The sequence below is a fragment of the Mustela lutreola genome, chromosome 4 (genome assembly GCF_030435805.1).
Source record: "Mustela lutreola isolate mMusLut2 chromosome 4, mMusLut2.pri, whole genome shotgun sequence".
NCBI lineage: Eukaryota > Metazoa > Chordata > Mammalia > Carnivora > Mustelidae > Mustela > Mustela lutreola.
Genome location: NC_081293.1, coordinates 53497777 through 53518664, shown reverse-complemented (window position 1 = coordinate 53518664; position 20888 = coordinate 53497777). Strand labels below are relative to the sequence as shown.

General features: G+C 37.3%; 1 protein-coding gene across 2 annotated transcripts in view; it reads right to left on the bottom strand.

Moving 5' to 3' along the window:
• Positions 1–2043: 2043 nt before the first annotated feature.
• The window catches only part of P4HA1 (prolyl 4-hydroxylase subunit alpha 1), a 77445-nt gene continuing 58600 nt past the window's right edge, over positions 2044–20888 (bottom strand). For both annotated transcript variants that reach the window (XM_059169967.1, XM_059169966.1), the window contains exons 10-15: positions 20781–20880; positions 12747–12800; positions 9054–9119; positions 4961–5029; positions 4360–4456; positions 2044–3098 (exon numbers count right to left, since the gene is read on the bottom strand). In XM_059169967.1, coding sequence (XP_059025950.1) covers positions 3028–3098; positions 4360–4456; positions 4961–5029; positions 9054–9119; positions 12747–12800; positions 20781–20880 — 457 coding nt within the window. In that variant the 3' untranslated portion in view covers positions 2044–3027. The remainder of the gene's footprint in view (positions 3099–4359; positions 4457–4960; positions 5030–9053; positions 9120–12746; positions 12801–20780; positions 20881–20888) is intronic.

Genomic DNA, 20888 nt, shown 5'->3' with positions numbered 1-20888 from the left:
GAGCAAATTTATGATCATTATTTTAACAGGCATATTACTTATACCCAATTAGTTCTTCCTCTGAGGTTTTGTCTTCTCTGCAACATACTTCTCTTGTCTCCCCATTTTGCTTGACTTTGTGTTTATTTCTATGAATTAAATGGAACAGCTACTTCTAAACTCAAAGGAATGGTCTTGTGTATGGCCATCCCATGTAGACTGTGTGTACCCAATGACTTTGGTTTACTGGCCAGAGCTGTGTGTGGCATAGGCTGGGGTGCTGGGGCTATCCTTGTGGGATGGCCAGACTGAAATGGGCATAGTCTAAAGCGGTCCCTGGATTCTCTCTGCAGAGGGTCCCATGGCAGGCTAGCTGAAGCTGAAGTGTATATGCAGTAGGTAGTCCCTGGAATCTCTGAAGAGGGTACTCTGGTGAGACACAAGCTGGGAAATCTGTTGTGCTCCATGCAGGGGGCACCCTTGTAGGGTAGCTGGAGCCAAGGTTGAGTGTGGGCTGGGAGGTTCTGGGGCACTCCACAGTGTGCCCTGGCAGGTGAACGTAGCTCAAGTGGTCATGGTTCTGGGACTCTTGGTGCAGAGGGCACCTGGGCAGGACAACTGAAACTGATGTGGGTGCAAGATGGGGTGTCTTGGGTGCTCAGTGGAGGGGGTGCCCTACATGAGCAGCTGGAGCTAAGACAGGCTATGGGCCAGGGAATCCTGGAGCACTCCATACAAGGGTGCCTTGGAGTGACTGGAAGCAAGACAGGCACTAGCCAGGGGGTCCTAGAGTATTGTGCCACAGGTGCACTGACGAGTCCTCAGGTGCAGGTTTGGAGTGTTCTGGGGTGCTCTGCGCCTGTATCACCTGCCTGAGATGGCTATATTGAGGTATAGTGAGCACTCACCAAGGGTGATCTGTGTGTGCCTGGGTCTCACTAAGGTGATATGCCTGCTACAGCGCATAGACCCTGCCTCTATCCATGCTATCAAACTGAAGGGGAACATAAACCATGGCACTTGCTAGCCCCTCCAAACTAACTCCGCCATCCTTTGACACGGTTCCTTTATATTCTAGTTGCTCCTTTTAAACCATGGGGGTTTTTTCCTGTGCCCCAGGGCTGGCATGCAGTCCTCACTGGTTTTAATGTTCACCATCAAAAAAAAGATTGCAGTGACCACTAGACTCAAAACCTTTTACAGGATTTTTTTTTCTCCTTCCCATTTGTAAAGAAAAATAGTTGGTAATGAAACATGGGAGGGTTCTGTAAGATCTAATACTGATAAGAGTTTAATGATCCTCATGGAGAGTTTAGGTTGAATATAAGGAAATGTTTAAGAATGTCATTTCCTTCTGAAATATGTATTACTTTCATTCTACTTGCTAAAACATGTAAGGTAATAAAGGTTAGTTTCCATTCACTGAACCCCTCATCTTATTTCTATACTTTTGTATTCGCATTGCTTCTAGCATGATTTTTTTTTTTTTTAAATTCTCTATGGTTACAAAATCTAAGCAGATTAAAATACTGAAGCTAATTCTCAATATTCTTACCAAAATAGTTGTGGTGGTGAAACAAAGGGTATTTGGGAGAAAGGAATTTTACAGTTGATTTTAATTGGCAAAAGTAATAATACCTTCTTACCCAAACAAGTAACACTTTCTTAAATTTATATTTAAATAGTGCATAAAGGATAGAAAGCCCTTGTATGAACTAAGATTCACCATAAGAAATGTAAAAAGATTAGTAGACTTCATTAGAGTCACAGCTTTATAGTCCACCTTATTTTTGAATAAGAGAAAGCTTAAGTAACCCTAGTGTAATAACTCCATAACCATAGTAAAGTTGTAGAGCTCTTTTTGAAGGAAACTGATTTTGATTAAGTATCTGAAAGTTCAAAGAGCCTCAATTTTCTACCATAGCCATGTGACATTAGAGTGCAGGGGGATAAACCTAAGTCCTACACATTAAAAAAAAAAAAAAAAATCAACATAAATCACCTGTTGTCACTATAGCATGCATTCACATTCAAATATGAAAAATACCACACAGAAAACAGAAACATTTTTAAAAAAAGATTTAAGATCATAAATAGGTCATTGTTGTCACAATACATCTCAGAATTGAGAAAAACAAACATTTTGGCTTTTTAGAAAAGATTTTGTATCAATTCCCTCATCATTAAAAGGACTTGTACATTTTTAAATTTCCAGTCTCCTAAGGCACAATATTTTATCAGAATGCCAACATCATCATCCTGCTATAGCAGGAATAAGAGGCAAGGTATTAGCACTAAGAAAAACAGCAAATTTTATGGACAAAATTATCATTTATGAAAAGGGGGGAAACAGGCTAATGATCATTTTAGTTAAGACCCAGTGTTGTTATACAGGGCTTTGTATTAAAAATTTTTGTTTAAGCAAAGTATTTTAACCCAGACTAAATTCACCACAGGGGAGCTATGAGAAAAGAATGGAACTGGGAAAATATAGTATACTTTCTTTAAAAAAATCTAGAAGGAAGAAAAATCAACTTAGAATAGTATATGGGGCAAACATCAAATGGAACCCAGATTAGAGGACTAGTTTATTCCTAGTCTTCAGGCAGATCCAGAGAAGTAAGATTAGGTAGACCTAATACCTAGGCACATACTTAACCACATGGCCCATTCTAGCCTATCCCCTGAACACTGAGATGTAGTGAAATACTATAATCAGATGCTTAAACTGTTTTCTTTAGCCAAACAAGAAGTTCTTTAAGATAGAAGTGTAAAAATTCCTCATTTTTAACTCTACCTTGTTTTATCCTCTTTGATACCAACTGAACTTTAAAGGTTTATATGTACAATATGGTGATTTAGTGTTACTTTCAAAAGGAAAAAACCCCACAAAGTTAGTGATTGTCCACAGATGAAACACTGGATGAGGTTCATGACTGAAATCAATCATGGAGTGTTAGTCAATTGTAAACTCTGGAAAGTGAAGACTGGGCAATGTGCGTATCAGACACATCAGAGTATAACAGGAAAGGAAGGGAAGCCTATTTGTCATTCCAATTCTGATAAGGTGCATGGTCTTCGAAATTCTTGTCCACGTTCATGGAGCCATTTATTGGATACTGTGAGAGGAAAAAAATATATTAAGATTCTCTATTATCTAACTAATTTAACAAAGTTTCTACATGAGCTCTAAGTTCAAGACCAAATAAGATGAAGGCAGATGGTACTTAAGCTCTCTTAAAAGCTTTGCTAAATGTTGAAAACTCAATTGATAGTCTATGTATGTCCATTTCCTAAATTTCTGATGTTCAATGAAAGGCTTGAAATGAAACACAATTGGAATTAAGATGTAGGTAAGTCAGAAGATGGTTTAAACCTGTTTGCAAAATATGATCCCTAACAGAGACTTTTTAAAAATGAATATAAAACCTCCACTCTAGAGGAACAATCCTACAATCAGTCACTACTATTATGTGCTCATTAAGTTTCCTTGATTTCAAGATATACTGCTTTTCAGTGTACCTCAAATGGAATTTTCTACTCCTCCTATATCCAAAAGCCCAATCCATGGCATCAATGTGTATAAACATCTAAACTAGGACCCATAATTACTTTTACCTTTTCTCAACTCCTGTTTCCAATCTTTCGGTCATCAAGCCCTGTCACTTTTTCTTATATACCTCTTCAATCTCTCTCTCAATCTCTCTACTCTCCAACAGTTTTGCTGCTGCCTTAGTCCAGGCTATCATCCTTGCCCACTTAGACAAGGGTAAAGAGCCTTCTAAAATGTTTTCCCCTTCACTAGCCTTTCTTCATTCTAGCCCAGTGACTGCCAAACATTACCATCATCAGGGGAGATTTTTAAAATCCTAACCATCAGATGTTAGTTCTTAGTCCTGCTATGTCTGATATGGTAGTCACTAGACACATGAGCTAGTGACACATACTGAAATGGATTTATGGGGTTAAACAGTATGTTTCTATTTTGTTTTCATGTGGCTGGTCATTTGCACTAGCATGACCTTAAGTGTCTTCCTAGCTTCACATGAGTCCTGGCCCCCATCTCTAATAGGCCTGGAAAACATACTGCTCTAGCTTCAAGACCAAATTTTAAAATTAAGATTTGAAGAAGTGTCCCCAACTATAAGGAGTTATCATTATGTTTATGTCTCTGTACTAGTGTGTACTATACCATATTCTAATTTATCCATTTGCCTGTCTCCATCAGAGACCATTGTAGACTCCTTGAGGGAAAGATACTATCTTAATTCAAGTTGCAATACTGTTAAAATCTGTCATAAGAATTACGATCAGAAACTGGTGTGGCTGAATCCCTTTCAATGTTAGGAAAAATCACAAGAGAATACAGGAAATATTTACCCCATTTGTTTCCAACAAGCACTGGACAGGCCGCATGCCGTGTACTGTAATCTCCTTCTCCACTGGCAAAGAGATTGTACCAGAAAACAGCAGTTCCCTGTGGAGAATAATAAAAAATTATCTCTAAATAAGATAGCAGGTTATCACTTTTTGCAGGAATTAAATTTTCCTCTGTTCCTGTGAGCAAGTACTCATCTATGGCAGCATTATATCTTCTCTAATAAAATTCTAAAATATGACAGTGATTTACAAAATTCTGGTGATCATATGGAAATGTTAATATCACAAAGTTGCTTAACAAATCTTACAGTAGCAAAATGGAAGGATAAATATCATATGGAACCCATTTTAGAAATGAAAACTTTTAAGTATTAGTCCTTGGTTGTTCATTACTTCTAGGTAATCATAGTAAACTATGCCACAAAAATATTCAAAATTTTACCTGGTATACCTAGTAAGTAAATTTTGCCTAGTAAGGCTTACATTATCTCTACCTTTAAAAATGTAATTCATTAATTAAACCATGAAATTGAGGTGCATCTCTTCCTCAGGGAAAAAAATAAAGAGACCCACAAAATTAAAATAAACAAATCAAGTTTACCTTTTTGGGCCAAACACTAGCTCCTACTTCAGGAAAAACAGTGGCTCCTCCTGCTGAAACATCACTCATCTGTAAGAATTCCAGAGTAAGTATTATCAGAAGCACTGGTAAAATAAATTTAAATATGCCCCTGTGAGGAAGACAGGATACCACAGGGACTAGGAGAACACCTGGACTTCTACCTAACATAGGAAGGTTTGTGCATGCTACTTAGTTTTTACACAAAATAAGATACAGTTTAGGTTTACATACTTAAGTAAAAAAACAAAAGAAATGAGAGAGCCAGGAAGGGAGATAAGGATATCTTTTATATCTTATAGCCAGAGGTAAAAAGACAGAGGTAAAAAGATATTATTTAAAACCAATAAATCAAGTAACACAGGGGTATAATTAGGCATTTATAGCACTGAAGTATAACCTCCCTGGGGGAAGGACTTTTCATTTGTTCATTGCTGAGCTTCAGTGTCTAGAGTAGTAATAGTAGGTGCTCCTACTAGGTATTTATCCAAAGTATATGAAGATACTAATTTAAAAGGATATATGCACCCCTGTGTTAATTGCAGCATTATTTACAATAGCTAAATTATGGAAGCAGCCCCAGTATCCACTGAAAGATGAATGGATAAAGAAGATGTTGTGTGTGTACACACACACACACACACACACTCACAAAATGGAGTATTATTAAGCCATAAAAAAATAAAATCTTGCCATTTGCAATGACTTAGAGCTCAAGAGTATTATGCTAAGCGAAGTACGTCAGACATAGACAAATACCAAAATGATTTCACTCACATGTGGACTCAAAAGGGAAAAAAAAGGACAGAAACCAAGAAACCACTCTTAACTATAGAGAACAAACTGGTGGTTACCAGAGGGAAGGTCGGGGGCAGATGGTTTAAAGAGGTGAGGGGGATTAAGGAATGCACTTGTGATTAGCACTAGGTAATGTATGGAAGTGTTGAATCACTCAATTGTATGTCTGAAACTATATCACATTGTATGTCAACTATACTGGAATTAAAATCTTAAAAATTTTTCAAATGTAACCTAGAATAAAAACACAAATCTTCCAAATGGAGGAACCACATGGACAAAATGAGACAATGGAACCACAGATCATAAAGACTGAATCAAAAAGCAAAACCCAAGTATGCTACACCCAAGAGTCACATCTAAAACAAGGGACCTAAGAGGGGCGTCTGGGTGGCTCAGTGGGTTAAAGCCTCTGCCTTCAGCTCAGGTCATGATCCCAGAGTCCTGGAATCGAGCCCCGCATTGGGCTCTTTGCTCAGCGGTAAGCCTGCTTCCTCCTCCTCTCTCTCTGTCTGTCAAATAAATAAATAAAATCTTTAAAAAAATAAAAAAATTAAACAAGGAACTTAGAAACACTGAAAACAAAAAGATTTGCCCAGCAAATGTTACAGCAAAGAAAACAGAGTTTGATCTTAATATGAGGCACAGTTTAAATCAAAATAAAAGCATTAAGTGAGATAAATAAGGATATTTTACTATGACAAATACATCAGTAGTAGTAAGTAATGAAACACCTGAGAAATGAAAAAATTGTGTTAAATGGCCTATTTTTTTTTTTTTAAGGAAAATCCAGGGGAGGGGTGGTTTGAGTCGGGGAGGGGGGGCAGAGGAAGCACTGGAGGGGGTACATCTGGGCACTCTCGGTTAGCAGGGTCCAAAGAAGACAAGCCGAGAGGATTTGCGGCTATAGGTTCTCAAGTGGGGCGTTAAGTGGGCCTGGCCCAGCTACTAAAGGTGGGAGACTGGGGAATGGAAAGGCGTAGGGTAGGAGCAGGAAGGTGGAGGGTGGGAGCGTTGGAGTCTCGAGGGGGTCTGGGGAGCTCACTCCCGGCAGAAGACGTACTCCGTGTAGCTGGTCCAGCTGGTCTGGGAATAGTAAAACAATTGCGGGGGGGGGGGTGAATCACTAACCTAATCGAATGCTATATAATTAAAGGAGAACACAATAATTGGTAATTAACATAAAATCTAACAGTAAAATCTAGCACTCATGGATATTGGACCAAATAAAATAGTATCAATATTCATAAAAGCAAAAAAAATGTTTAATGTATCTCAAACACCAGAAAAGATGATCACCTTCTCTAATAAGAGAAATGCAAATTAAAGCACAAGAACTGTCAGTCTAATAAGTGAAAGATGTACAGATCAAAGTCTGACAAACATCAACATATAAAGGTGGGATATAAATTGGTACAATTATGGAGAACTCATCTCTACAAAGTATATAAGATTTCACTGCATGAATTTTGTACAATGCATCAGCTTCTCCCCTGGTTCTCCCTTTGTGATAACTTACATCCTTTCTTTAATGGGATCTTAAATCTTTTTGGAAACAGATGAAGTTATAAGAGGGAGGGCAGAAGAATAATGTAGGAAGGTGAGAAGGTAGGTTGAATAGAGGGAATGAAGAATGGAAGAAATAGGGTAAAAGACACACGGGGAAGGGGTCAGGGAGCAATGAAGAAAAAATGAGACTGCGCAAAATGAGACACCAATTTTGGTTGGGAGTGAGATAAAACCGCAAAAATAGATGCCATTTTCATATCATTCAGATGGAGATAGGGATGAAAGTGCAATGAAATAAACAAAAAGTCTAGATATAAAATACAACTTTTTTTTTTTTTTTTTTTAAGATTTATTTATTTATTTATTTGACAGAGAGAAATCACAAGTAGATGGAGAGGCAGGCAGAGAGAGAGAGAGAGAGAGAGAAGCAGGCTCCCCACTGAGCAGAGAGCCCGATGCGGGACTCGATCCCAGGACCCTGAGATCATGACCTGAGCCGAAGGCAGCGGCTTAACCCACTGAGCCACCCAGGCGCCCCATAAAATACAACTTTTTAAGTTAACAAAGGTTACAACAATGTAGGAGATTGTATTTTCCAAATATTATACCAATAGGTCCTGTCTTACATGTTCTTTTTACGTGACACTGATATTCTTACCGAGTGGTAGGGACTATGTCCTTGTCCCCTGAACCTTGTAATTGCTTTGATTAATAAAATGCAGAAGTAATATTGACTCCTGAGGGTAGGTAATGAAAATGCAATGCATTTCAGCCTTGCTTTTTGTGGAGATATGCGCTCTCATAATCCAGCCACCATGCTGGAAGAAGCCCAGACCACATGCAGGTATTCTGGACAAAGCCAGTCTCAACCCCAGCCTTCAAAATGACCCCGTGCCAGTCATCCTGACTGCAAATGCACGGAAGATCCAGAGCAACGACCAGGAGTGATGCCTACTCAACCGCACAACCAAGAGAGAAAAAGTTATTTTAATCCATTCAGTTTTGTGGTGATTGTTATGAAGCAATAGAGAACTGGAGCAAATATTATGAGCAAAGTTAAGATTATTCATATACCTAAACATATAGAAAAAAATTAAAAATATCGTTAAGTTTTTAAACTTTAATAAACAATGTGAAAATGGTTACTCTTTTTTTTTTTTTTTTAAAGATTTATTTATTTGACAGATCACAAGCAGGCAGAGAGGCAGGCAGAGAGGAGGAAGCAGGCTCCCCACTGAGCAGGGAGCCCGATGCGGGGCTCGATCCCAGGACCCTGAGATCATGACCTGAGCAGAAGGCAGAGGCTTTAACCCACTGAGCCACCCAGGCACTCCGAAAATGGTTACTCTTAACCACTGGCTGCTGCTTACATCAATGTGTTCACTTTGTGAAAATTCATTGTTCTAGTACTTGTGATTTGTAAACTTTTTCTGACATATAGCAACAAAAAATTCAAAAAGTTTAAAATGTGAGTATATACAGAGATGCCTATATACACATATTAACAGACAGTCCATACTCCAAAATATCAACAATGATTGTTTCCAAGTAGAGAGACTGTTAGTAATTTTAGCATTCTTATTCAGGCTTTAATATTACAATCTGAAGAAGTTATAAATGCAAAAAACCCCTCCCCTTACTCAGTTGTAAAAACTCTTTAAATCAGAACATCAAATAAGGGCTAAGGAAAACAAACACCTGCACACATCAAAATAAATGTTATGTAATAAAATCTCATCTTAAAATAAAAATTTCAGCTGTAACTTACATAAAACAGCCATGTAGCAATTCTGTTTCCTGTCCCCAGTTCTTTGAAAGCATCTGGTTCATCTTTCTGTGAATAAAACACAATGAATTCAATAGTATAAAATTCAGTAATGCAAACACCAGTAATATGCTAAAGGATATGCCAAAAACCCCAAAAGACTCATTTATAAAGTCTAGTGCACAATATAGAGCAGGCACTCAAATACTGGTTGATGCCAACTCAGCATGTGCACAGTGAATACTTTCGATAAGACCACTATAGGGAAAAACCCCAGATTCATTAGTAGATACTGGTTTTCGTTATTTAGGCTATCTACAGATCATTAATAAAATTCATGCCTATAGTTCTGCTTCTGAAAAACAAACCCAAAAAACAAATAAGACATGAGGGCCTTTTAGCCACATTCATGAACTCTATTCTCTGTGGGTAAAAAATTTACCTTAAGATTTACTTTGAACTCATGAGCCATTCAAATGTTTACTGCTACTGTGCTTTCATTCTTTTGGACAGTCAGCACTTTAATCTGGCTGGAGAATTCACATCTGGGCTATTAAAATCTAAATTAGGGGCACGTGAGTCATTCAGTCGGTTGAGCATCTGCCTTTGGCTCAGGTCATAATCTCAGGGTCCTGGGATGGAGTCCCGCTTCAGGCTCCCTGCTCAGCAAGGAGTCTGCTTCTCCCTCTCTGCCCCTACCCCCTGCTCTTTCTCTGTCTCAAATTAAAAAAAAAAAAAAAACTAAATTAAAATACAATACAGTCTCTTGGCAGTTATCCCAGAAAAATGAAAATGGATTTTTCAAATTTACACACATCTTTATTTGTGATAGCTTCAAATAGGACTGTGATAGCCCCAAAATGTCCTTCAAAGGAAGTGACTAAGCAAACTGAGATGTGTCCATACCATGAAATAGTACTCAGCAATAAAAAGAGCACACTATTATTAAATTCGGTAAGAACATGAACCTCAAAGGAATTATGCTGAGTGAAATGAGAGAATCTCAAAAGGATACACACTGTGTATTACCTTTAACATTTGTGAAATACAATTATGGAGAGGAACAAGTTGGATTAGTGGTTACCAGCAGTTAGGCACGGGAAGCAGAAGGGTATGTGCGTCTCCAGAGCAGTACCATAAGGGTCTGGCAGTGATGGTGCAGTTATGCACCTTGATTGTGGTGGCAGTTTCACAAGCTACACATGTAGTAAAACTGCACACACACACATACATGCAAATTAGTGTATATATAACTGGTGAAATATGAATAGGCTTGGTGGCTTGTGCCAATGCCTATTTCTTGGTTTTGATAATGTGCTACAGTAATGGAAGATGCTAAAAGTGGGGGAGGCTGAGGGAAGGGTTCAAGACATCTCCCTGTATATTTCTTTACTACTTCCTAAGAATCTGTAATGATTTCAAAATAAAAAAACTAAGAAAAAATTTAGTTGTACTAATGTCAGGTCTTGAATTTTATACTCTCAGACGTTTTTCAATAATTGAAAACAGAAGGGAAAGAAACTAAAAATATATTCTTTACTGGCCTACATAGAAGAATCTAGGATTCTGGGACTGAAGCTGGCCAAGGGCTATAACACAATAAAGGCTGTTGTCTTTCAAAAGAATATACCCTTATTTTAAAATGGTAAAAGTTCAAGATGTTTATTAAAATACCTGAGACAGTTCTTAGAATTCATTTAATTTTTAAAAAATATTTCTCTCTGAATTCATTTTACCTTAAAAAAAAAAAAAAATTTGTTTAACACGGAGAAAGCATGTGCACCATCAAGGGAGTTGCAGAGGGAGAGGGAGAAGCAGGCTCCCCACCAAGCAGGGAGCCTGACATGGGACTCGATCCCAGGACCCCAGGATCATTACCTGGATCGTTACCTAAGCTAGAGGCAGATGCTTAATCGACTAAGCCCTCATGTGCCCCTAGAATCCATGTAATTATGATAAAGCTTAATTAAAATTTTAAAATTAAGATTTGGTGTTATATATAATGTATATATAAATATATATTTATATATATATTTTATATATTTATATTAATATATATTTATATTATATATATTTATATATACGGTGTATATATATATATATATAAAAAATGTAGCTTAATGTGAAAAAAGAAAAGTTACATCTTTTTAGCAAACTGCTTCAATACTATTTATTCTCCAGTGTTTCTCTACATCTATTTTGTATTTTTTAATTTTCCTGGCTCAGCGTATTCTTATAATTTCTTCAGATTCATCACTAATTTGCTGATTTACTTCAACAGTCTCTAACCTGTTTTAATTTATCCAAACTTTAAGTTTCAACACTTCTTTCTCCCTATAGCTTCTATTTGTTTTTCAAATATGTTAAATCATTTTGAAAGTTTAATATTTATCCTTCTATTTTTAAGAATGTTATACAGTTATTTTATATGCTGTACCTGATAACTGTAACATCCTGGAGGCATCTAAATCTGTTGGGTACTTCAGTCTCACCAATGGTATCTTATTACCAGTGATTTCTTTTTTAATATTAAAGTTCATATTTGGCTGACCCTAATCTTTAAAATTCCTGAGTGGGGGTGCCTGGGTGGCTCAGTGGGCTAAGCTGCTGCCTTCGGCTCAGGTCATGATTTCAGGGTCCTGGGATCGAGTCCCGCATCGGGCTCTCTGCTCAGCAGGGAGCCTGCTTCCCTCTCTTTCTCTCTCTGCCTGCCTCTCCGTGTACTTGTGATCTCTGTCAAATAAATAAATAAAATCTTTTAAAAAAAATAAAATTCCTGAGGTGTTATAATGAGGATGACTGTTTTCAGGGAGGAATACCAAGGAGTACTACCTAACTGAAAAAATTTGCTCTTCCAGGGTAGTAAAAATTCAAATCCAAGGTTCATGTGGGAGAATGCCTATGCTTTCAAACTCCCAGAAAAGGCTCTCATACACATTGCATTCCCCCACCCCACCCCCAGCCCCAACCCGGGTGATGACAGGCAACTCTCCTTAAGGCTCATAACTCAAAGCAGATTATTTTCAAGGCTATTCTTTCTCTGAGAATATAATCCTTTTGGAGATTTGGGTTTTATGCATGGGTCTCTAAGGTTCAGTAGCTTATACAGAGGTAGGTCCTCTCACAGAGCTGAGCTGTTAATTTCCAAAGCTCTCAACTCTTGGAGGCACATGCCTTCAGCTTCAGCTTTTTTGCCACCCCCTTTAACTCTAATTTTAGTTTCTAGGTTTTCTTTGTTCATTTTGCCTTTGGGAATTTCCTTTACTTTCTTCCAGGCTCAGCAATGCATTTAAAGATATCTTTTTTTTTTTTAACTGTGCATCTAAGGGTTTTTTACTGCTAAAAAGGTTTTATTTTTATTTTTTTTTTTAAGATTTTATTTATTTATTTGACAGAGAGAAATCACAAGTAGGCAGAGAGGCAGGCAGAGAGAGAGAGGAGGAAGCAGGCTCCCTGCTGAGAGAGAGAGCCCGATGCGGGACTCGATCCAGGACCCTGAGATCATGACCTGAGCCGAAGGCAGCGGCTTAACCACTGAGCCACCAGGCGCCCCTGCTAAAAAGGTTTTATAGGGTCTCTATTCCACCATACTTCCACAAATTGCAACAGCCTATAAGTTTTTAATACTAAAAGAACAGAATTAACATGTCATGCCGGAGCTTCAGTAGAATGCCTACGTTCATTTTTTTAACTTACCCGTGCAAAATCAAAATGGGGTTCATACTGTCCTCCAACTCCATAATTTGCTACCTGAAGGAGAGGAACAAAGTACGCATTAAAAAGAATCAAGACTACTATTCAAAAAATTAGTAAGTCCTATTTTGGTGTCTTATATATCATGGTTACGTACTCCTAGAGAAATGAGAAGCAAAGCAGTTTAAATCAATGAGAGTTCTTAAGGAACCAGGATAAAAATCTAGGATAGCTACTACATAATTATTTTGGAACCTTAGTTAATATGCTTTTCTTTAGTAGATGTTTGGGGTACATGTTTTCCTCTAATACATAAACTAAAACTTGAGTTAGAATTTTAAAATTAAAATGTTTAGAATTAAAATTTTCTAGGATACAGTTTTGAGGGTTTTATTATTAATTTTTACTTAACACTTTCCTTTGGAGTTTAAATCAAGACTCATATTTTCCAAAACCCAAACTGCTGGGAAACTCCCAATCTATTTTAATAAAATTTCCTCCTACAAGGGCGCCTGGGTGGCTCAGTGGGTTAAAGCCTCTGCTTTCGGCTCAGGTCACGATCCCGGGGTCCTGGGATTGAGCCCCACATCAGGCTCTCTGCTCAGCGGGGAGCCTGCTTCCTCCTCTCTCTCTGCCTACTTGTGATCTCTGTCAAATAAATTAAAAAATTAAAAAAAAAAATTCCCTCCTACATATTCTTTTTTTATCCTAAGGTAAAAGAGGGAGGAGGTTAACACGAAACTTAATTATTCCTGCTGGAGGGTGCTAACAATTTCAGTTGGTAATGACAATCCCAGTGTAAAGCAGCAAAAGAAAGTAAGAAAAGTATCTGGTCTGAGTGTAAGTTCTAGCTTTCTTAGTTATAGTATATGTAACTTTTTCTTTTTTTTTTTTAATATTTTATTTATTTATTTGACAGATAGAGATCACAAGTAGGCAGAGGTAGGCAGAGAGAGAGAGAGAGACAGGGGGAAGCAGGCTCCCTGCTGAGCAGAGAGCCCGATGTGGGGCTCGATCCCAGGACACTGAGATCATGACCTGAGCCGAAGGCAGAGGCTTTAACCCACTGAGCCACTCAGGCACCCCTATAACTTTTTCTTTTTTTAAAGATTTTTATTTATTTATTTGACAGACGGAGATCACAAGCAGGCAGAGAAGCAGGCCGAGAGAGAGAAGGAAGCAGGCTCCCCGCTGAGCAGAGAGCCAGATGTGGGGCTCGATCCCAAGACCCCGGGATCATGACCTGAGCCGAAAGCAGAGGCTTTAACCCACTGAGCCACCCAAATGTATGTATATTTGGGGGCCAAATATACATAACTTTCAATACAATCTCAGTTTTCTTATTTGTAAAGGAGGATACCCTCCTTAACTCCTTCCTTGCATCCCAGTATGACAACATGAAAGGAGAACGGGATTTAAACAGCGCTGCTGATGAAATGAAAGGAGAATATATTTAAAAGAGTGTTGCCCACAGAAAGGTCCAAGTCCTATGTAAATTATTACTCTGGATATTTGATTTGGGTTGGATCAGCCTACTAAGCCTACTAAGTAAAACTGTTATCAAGTAGCTTGAAAAATTCTGTGAAGGTTAAGCAAATGAGAATAAACATAGATCCGGGAAAAAAAATGATATATACAAAAGTTTTTAATAATATAATGAATAGCAAGGAAGCTGTAGTTTACCAATGAATAAATGGCAACTTAAGCAAATTTAAGTATAGACAACCCTTCTTTGCATAGTTCCAAAATGCATGTTTAGCTAATCATTAACACCAGACCCCTAAAAACATAGTTTAAATTTCAGTTACCACAGCATATTAACTGTAACTGCATAAAGTACTAATGTTGCTGCTAGCGCTTTAGACCAGAAATTACTATGTAAGTAACAGCTGCACATCATGATCAATTACCAATCCTATTACTTCTATCAAAGTCTATCAATCAAGGGTTTCAGAAAATAAAAGGATATACAGTATGACACTATATACCTAAAATGTGGTGGGGGTAGAGGAGTAAAAACTTAAGTGATCTACTTACTATAGATGGCCATATGCATATGATGTTTTATATATAAACCTCATGGTAGCTACAAATCGAAAACTGGTAATAGATATGCAAAAATATAAAGAGAAAGGAAATCAAGTATATCACTAAAGCCACCAAAGCATGATAGAAGAGAAAAAAAGAAGAAATACAAAAGAAACCATAAAACAAGTAACAAAATGGCAATAAGTACATACCCATCAATAATTATTTTGAATGTAAATGGACTAAGTACTCTAATCAAAAAACAGGGTGACAAAATGGACTAAAAAAAAAGACACAACTCTACGCTGCCTATGAGACTCACTTCAGACCTAAAGAAACATGCAGATTGAAAAGTGAAGGGATGGAAAAGAATTTATCATGCAAGTGGAAATGAAAAGAAAGCCAGGATTGTAATACTTATATTGGACAAAACAGACTTTAAAACAAAGACTGTAACAAAAGACAAGAACACTTTATAAAGGGGACAATCCAGTAAGAAGATATAACAATTATAAATATTTATGCACCCAACATGGGAGCACCCAAATACATAACAAACATAACGGGTGGGCACCACGTGGCTCAGTGGGTTAAGCATCTGCCCTCAGCTCAGTTCAGGTCATGATTTTAGAGTCCAGGGATGGAGCCCCGTGCTGGGCTCTCTGCTCAGCAGGTAGTCTGCTTTTCCCTCTGCCTCTCCCCCTCATTCCTGCTCTCTTGTCACTCACACTCTCTCTCAGATAAATAAAATCTTAAAAACACACACAAAGGAAATAATAATACAATAATACTAGGGAACTTTAACACTCACATAAATGGACAGATCATTCAAGCAAAAAAAGTAATCAGTAAGAAAAGAGTGGCTCTGGATGACATACTAGACCAGATGGATCTAGTAGATATACTCAGAACATTCCACCTTAGAACAGAACACACATTCAAGTGCACATGGAGAAATAGAATATACATTCAAGATCACGTGAACATTCTCCAGAACAGATCACACATTAGGTTACAAAACAAGTCTCAACAAATTAAAAAGATTAAAGTCATACCAAATAACTTTTTTGACCACAATGCAATAAAATTAGAAAGCAACCGCAAGAAAAAGTCTGGAAAGAACACAAATACATGGAGGTTAAATAACATGCTACTAAGCAATGAATGGGTCAACAAGAAATCAATATAAAAAATACATGGAAACAAATGAAAATGGTTCAAAATCTTTGGGATGCAGCAAAAGCTGTCCTAGGAAGGAAGTTTACAGTAAGACCTACCTCAAAAACAAGGAAAATCTCACATACACAACTTAACCTTATACCTAAAAGAGCTAGAAGAACAACAAACAAAACCCCAAACCAGTAGGAAAAAGAAAATAATAACGATTAGAGCAGAAATAAATGAAACAGAAACTATGAAAACAGATCAATGAAAACAGGAGCTGATTCTTTGAAAAGATCAACAAAGTTGATAAGCCTCTTGCCAGACTCATTCAAAAAAAAAGGACTCAAATTAACAGAAATGAGAGAGAAATAACAATTGACACCACAGAAATACAAAGAACTGTAAGACAGTATTTTGAAAAATTATATCCCAACAAATTGAACAACCCAGAAGAAATGGGTAGGTTGCTAGAAACTATTAATCTCCTAAAACCAAATCAGGAAAAAAAACATAAAATAGAGCCTGATTTGGCAATTAAACTGAATCAGTAATCGAAAACTTGCAACAAACAATTGTCCAAGAGCAGAGGCTTTATTAACCCACTGAGCCACCCAGGTGCCCCTCCATTCTTATTACTTTTATTCAACATGGTACTGGGAGCTGTACCCATACCAATCAAACAATAAAAAGAAATAGAAAGCATTCATATTGGTAAGGAAGAAGTTAAACTTTCATTATTTGCAGATGACATGATACTATATATAGAAAACCCTAAACACTCAACCAAAGAAACTACATGAACTGATTCATTAAGGTCACAGGATACAAAATTCAGTAAGGTCACAGGATCAGTAAGGTCACAGGATACAAAATCAATATACAGAAATCCATTTGCATTTCTAACATTGATAATGAAGTAGCAGAAAGACATGAGGAAAACAGTCCTATTTACAATTTAACCAAAAATAATAGCTAGGAATAAACCCAACCAAGGAGCTCAAAGGCTTGTACTCAGAAAACTACTTCAAAGAAATTGAAGATGACTATAAAAGACTAATGAAAGAAAATGAAATAGAAAGCTATTCTATGCCCATGAACTGGAAGAACAAATACTGTTAAAATGTAAATACTGCCCGAAGCAATCTACAGATTTAATGTGATTCTTATCAAAATACCAAAAGCATTTTTTACAGAACTATAACAAAGAATACAAAAATTTGTATGGAACCACTAAAGACCTCCAACAGCCGAAACAAGCTTATTTTTTTTCTTTTTTAAGATTTTATTTATTTTGAGAGAGGGAGAGAGTAAGAGAGACAGCATAAGCAGTGGGGAGGGGCAGAGGGAGAGGGAGAAGCAGAGCCCCTGCCAAGCAGAGAGCCAGACTTGGAGCTTGTTCCCAAGACTCTGGGATCATGGCCTGAGCTAAAGGAAGACACTTAACTGACTGAGTCACGCAAGTGCCCCCCTAGCCAAAGCAATCATGAAAAAGAATAACAAAATGGGAGGTATCATAATCCCAGATACCAAGATATACTACAAAGCTGCAGTAATCAAAACAGTATGGTATTGGCACAAAAACAGACATAAAACAGACACAAAAACAGATCAAGAGAACAGAACAGAAAATAAACCGATTATATGGCTAATAAATCTTTGACAAAGGAGGCAAGAATATGCAATGGGAAATACAGTCTCTTTAACAAATGGCATTCGAGGGGGGTGGCTCAGGTCGTGATCCCAGGGTCCTGGGATCGAGCCCCTCATCCAGTTCTCTGCTCAGTGGGGAGCCTGCTTCCTCCTCTCTCTCTCTGCCTGCCTCCCTGCCTAATTGTGATCTGTCAAATAAATAAATAAAATCTTAAAAAAAAAACAAAAACAAAAACAAATGGCATTGGGAAAACTGAAGAGCAACATGCACAAGAATGAAACTGAACCACTTGCTTATACCACACACGAACATAAACTTGAAATGGATTAAAGAACCAATGTGATACCAGAAACCATAAAAATCCTAGAAGAAAGCACAGGCAGTAATTTCTTAGACATTGGCTGTAGCAACATTTTTCTAGACATGTCTCTTGTGGCAAGGGAAACAAAAGCAAAAAAAGACTATTGGGACTACATCAAGATTAAAAACCTCTGCACAGCAAAGGAAACAATCACAAAACTAAAAGGCAGGGGTGCCTGGGTGGCTCAGTCATTAAGCGTCTGCCTTCGGCTCAGGTCATGATCCCAGGATCCTGATCAAGCCCCACACTGGGCTCCCTGCTCAGCAGGAAGCCTGCTTCTCCCTCTCCCACTCCCCCTGCTTGTGTTCCCTCTCTCTCTGTATCTCTCTGCCAAATAAATAAATAAAATCTTAAAAAAAAAAACCAAAACCTAAAAGGCAAGCTAATGAATGGGAGAAGATACTTGCAAACGACGTATCTGATAAAGGGTTGGTATCCAAAATACAAAAGAACTTATACAACTCAACACCCAAAACACAAACAATCCAATTTAAAAATGGGCATAAGATATGAACACACATTTCTCCAAAGATGACATATAAATGGCCAACAGACACATGAAAATGTGCTCAACATCACTCATCATCAGGAAAATGTAAATCAAAACCACAATGAGATACCACCTCACACTAGTCAGAATGGCTAAAATGAAATGGCAAACAACAGGTGTTGGCGAGGTTGTAGAGAAAAAGGGACCCTCATACACTATCAGTGGGCATGTAAATTGGTGCAGCCACTGTGGAAAACAGTATGGGGCTTCCTCAAAAAATTAAAAATAGAGTTACCACATGATCCAGTAATTCCAGAATACAAAAACACTAATTCAATAAAATATGCACCCCTACATTTATTGCAGCATTATTTCCAACAGCCAAATTTAGAAGAAACTCAAATGTTCACTGACAGATGAATGGATAAAGTTATGGTATATAAAAACAATGAAATATTACTCAGCCAAAAAAAAAAAAAAAAAAAAAAAGAATGAAATCTAGCCACTTGCAACAACATGGATAGATCTAGAGAAGATAATGTTCAGTGAAAGAGAGAAAGACAAATACCATACAATTTCCCTCACATGTGGAATTTAAGAAACAAAGGGAAAAAGAGACAAACCAAAAAGCAGACTTAACTACAGAGGATGTACCAGACAGGAGATGGGTGGTGGGGATGGGTAAAACAGATGATAGGGATTAAGAGGACACTTACCATGATGAGCACTGAGTAATGTACAAAACTGCTGAATCACTATATTGTATTTCTGAGACTAATATAAAATTTTATGTTAACTATGCTGGAATTAAGTAAAACAGAAAGAAAAGAAAAAGAAACCATAAGCAACTAAAAAAATCCCAAAGCCAAAAAACAAAAAAAGACCTATCAGACTTCATCAGAATTAAAAATGTTGTGCCAAAGGACACCATCAAGAAAATGAAAGATGACCTACAGAATGGGAGAAAATATTTGCAAACCATGTATCTGATAATGCTCCTATATCCAGAAACTAAAAAGAACACTTACAACTCAATAAAAACCACAAACAACCCAACTGAGAAATAGTCAAAGGTTTTTTTTTTAAAAAGATTTTTATTTATTTATTTATTTGACAGAGATCACAAGTAGCCAGAGAGGCAGGCAGAGAGAGGAGGAAGCAGGCTCCCTGCTGAGCAGAGAGCCCGATGTGGGGCTCAATCCCAAGCCCTTTGATCATGACCCAAGCTGAAGGAAGAGGCCCAACCCACTGAGCCACCCAGGCACCCCTAGTCAAAGGATTTGAACAAAAATGTTTTCAAAGACATAAAAGGCAAATATGCACATGAAAAGATGCTCAACATCATTAGCCATCAGGAAAATGCAAATGAAAGCTATAATGAGAAAAAAAAAAAAAGATAAGAACAAGTGAATAACTGTAATCCTCATACACTGCCAATGGAATTATAAAATTGTGCAGCCATTTTGGGACATAGTTTGGCAATTCCACAAATGTTAAAGTTACCACATGACTCATTATTCCATACACACACACACGAGAAATTTATATGTTTGTACAAAAACTTGTACACAAATGTTCATAGCAGCATTAGTCATTATAGTCAAAAAGCACAAACAACCCAAATATCCTTCAGCTGTTAAGATACATGAAGTTGTAGAATATCCAAACAATGGAATATTGTTCAGGCATGAAAACAAATAAAGTGCTGATACATTGAAAACATTATGTTAAGAGGTATCAGCCAGATTCAACAGGCCACATATTTTATTATTCCATTTATATGAAATATCTAGAAAAGGCAAATTCATAGACAGAAAGGAGATTAGTAGATGCCAGGGGCATTGGGGAGAGGGAATGGAGAGTGACTGCTTCAAGTTTTTGAAGTGATGAAATAGTCTTACAATTAGATAGTGGTGATAGCTGCATAACCATGTGCATATAATAAAACCAGGGTAAATTTTATGGCATGTGAATACTATCTCAATAGAAAAGAGAAAAAGACACATTAAAAAAAAAATTGCCCCTGGTTACCTGACAGGTTTAGTTAGGAATGACAAAAATTATAGTGTGCTTAATATAGTATCACACACTGTTCATTCCCCATAAATTTATACTTAAAAGTTACAGTTTTTAATGTTTTGTAAAGAAAATTTAGAGACCACAGACCAATAAGATCAGTTTGCTTGGTTTCAGCTTCCAAATTCACTTTTAGGGTCCCAAATTCTCCTAAAATACCTATCCAGTGCCTGTACAATGTTAGGAAATCTCATCTGAAGCATCTTTTGAAAAAGCATAAAGAAGTAATGTGATAGCACGTAGTTTAAGGATAATGTGATTACCTACCTGTAATTCCTCTGCTGTGGAAACATCTAGTCCTGTTAGATCTTGTATTCTCATATTAATTCGAGACACCACAGGGTTTTCATAGCCCGAGAGCCAGGCACTAAGAAC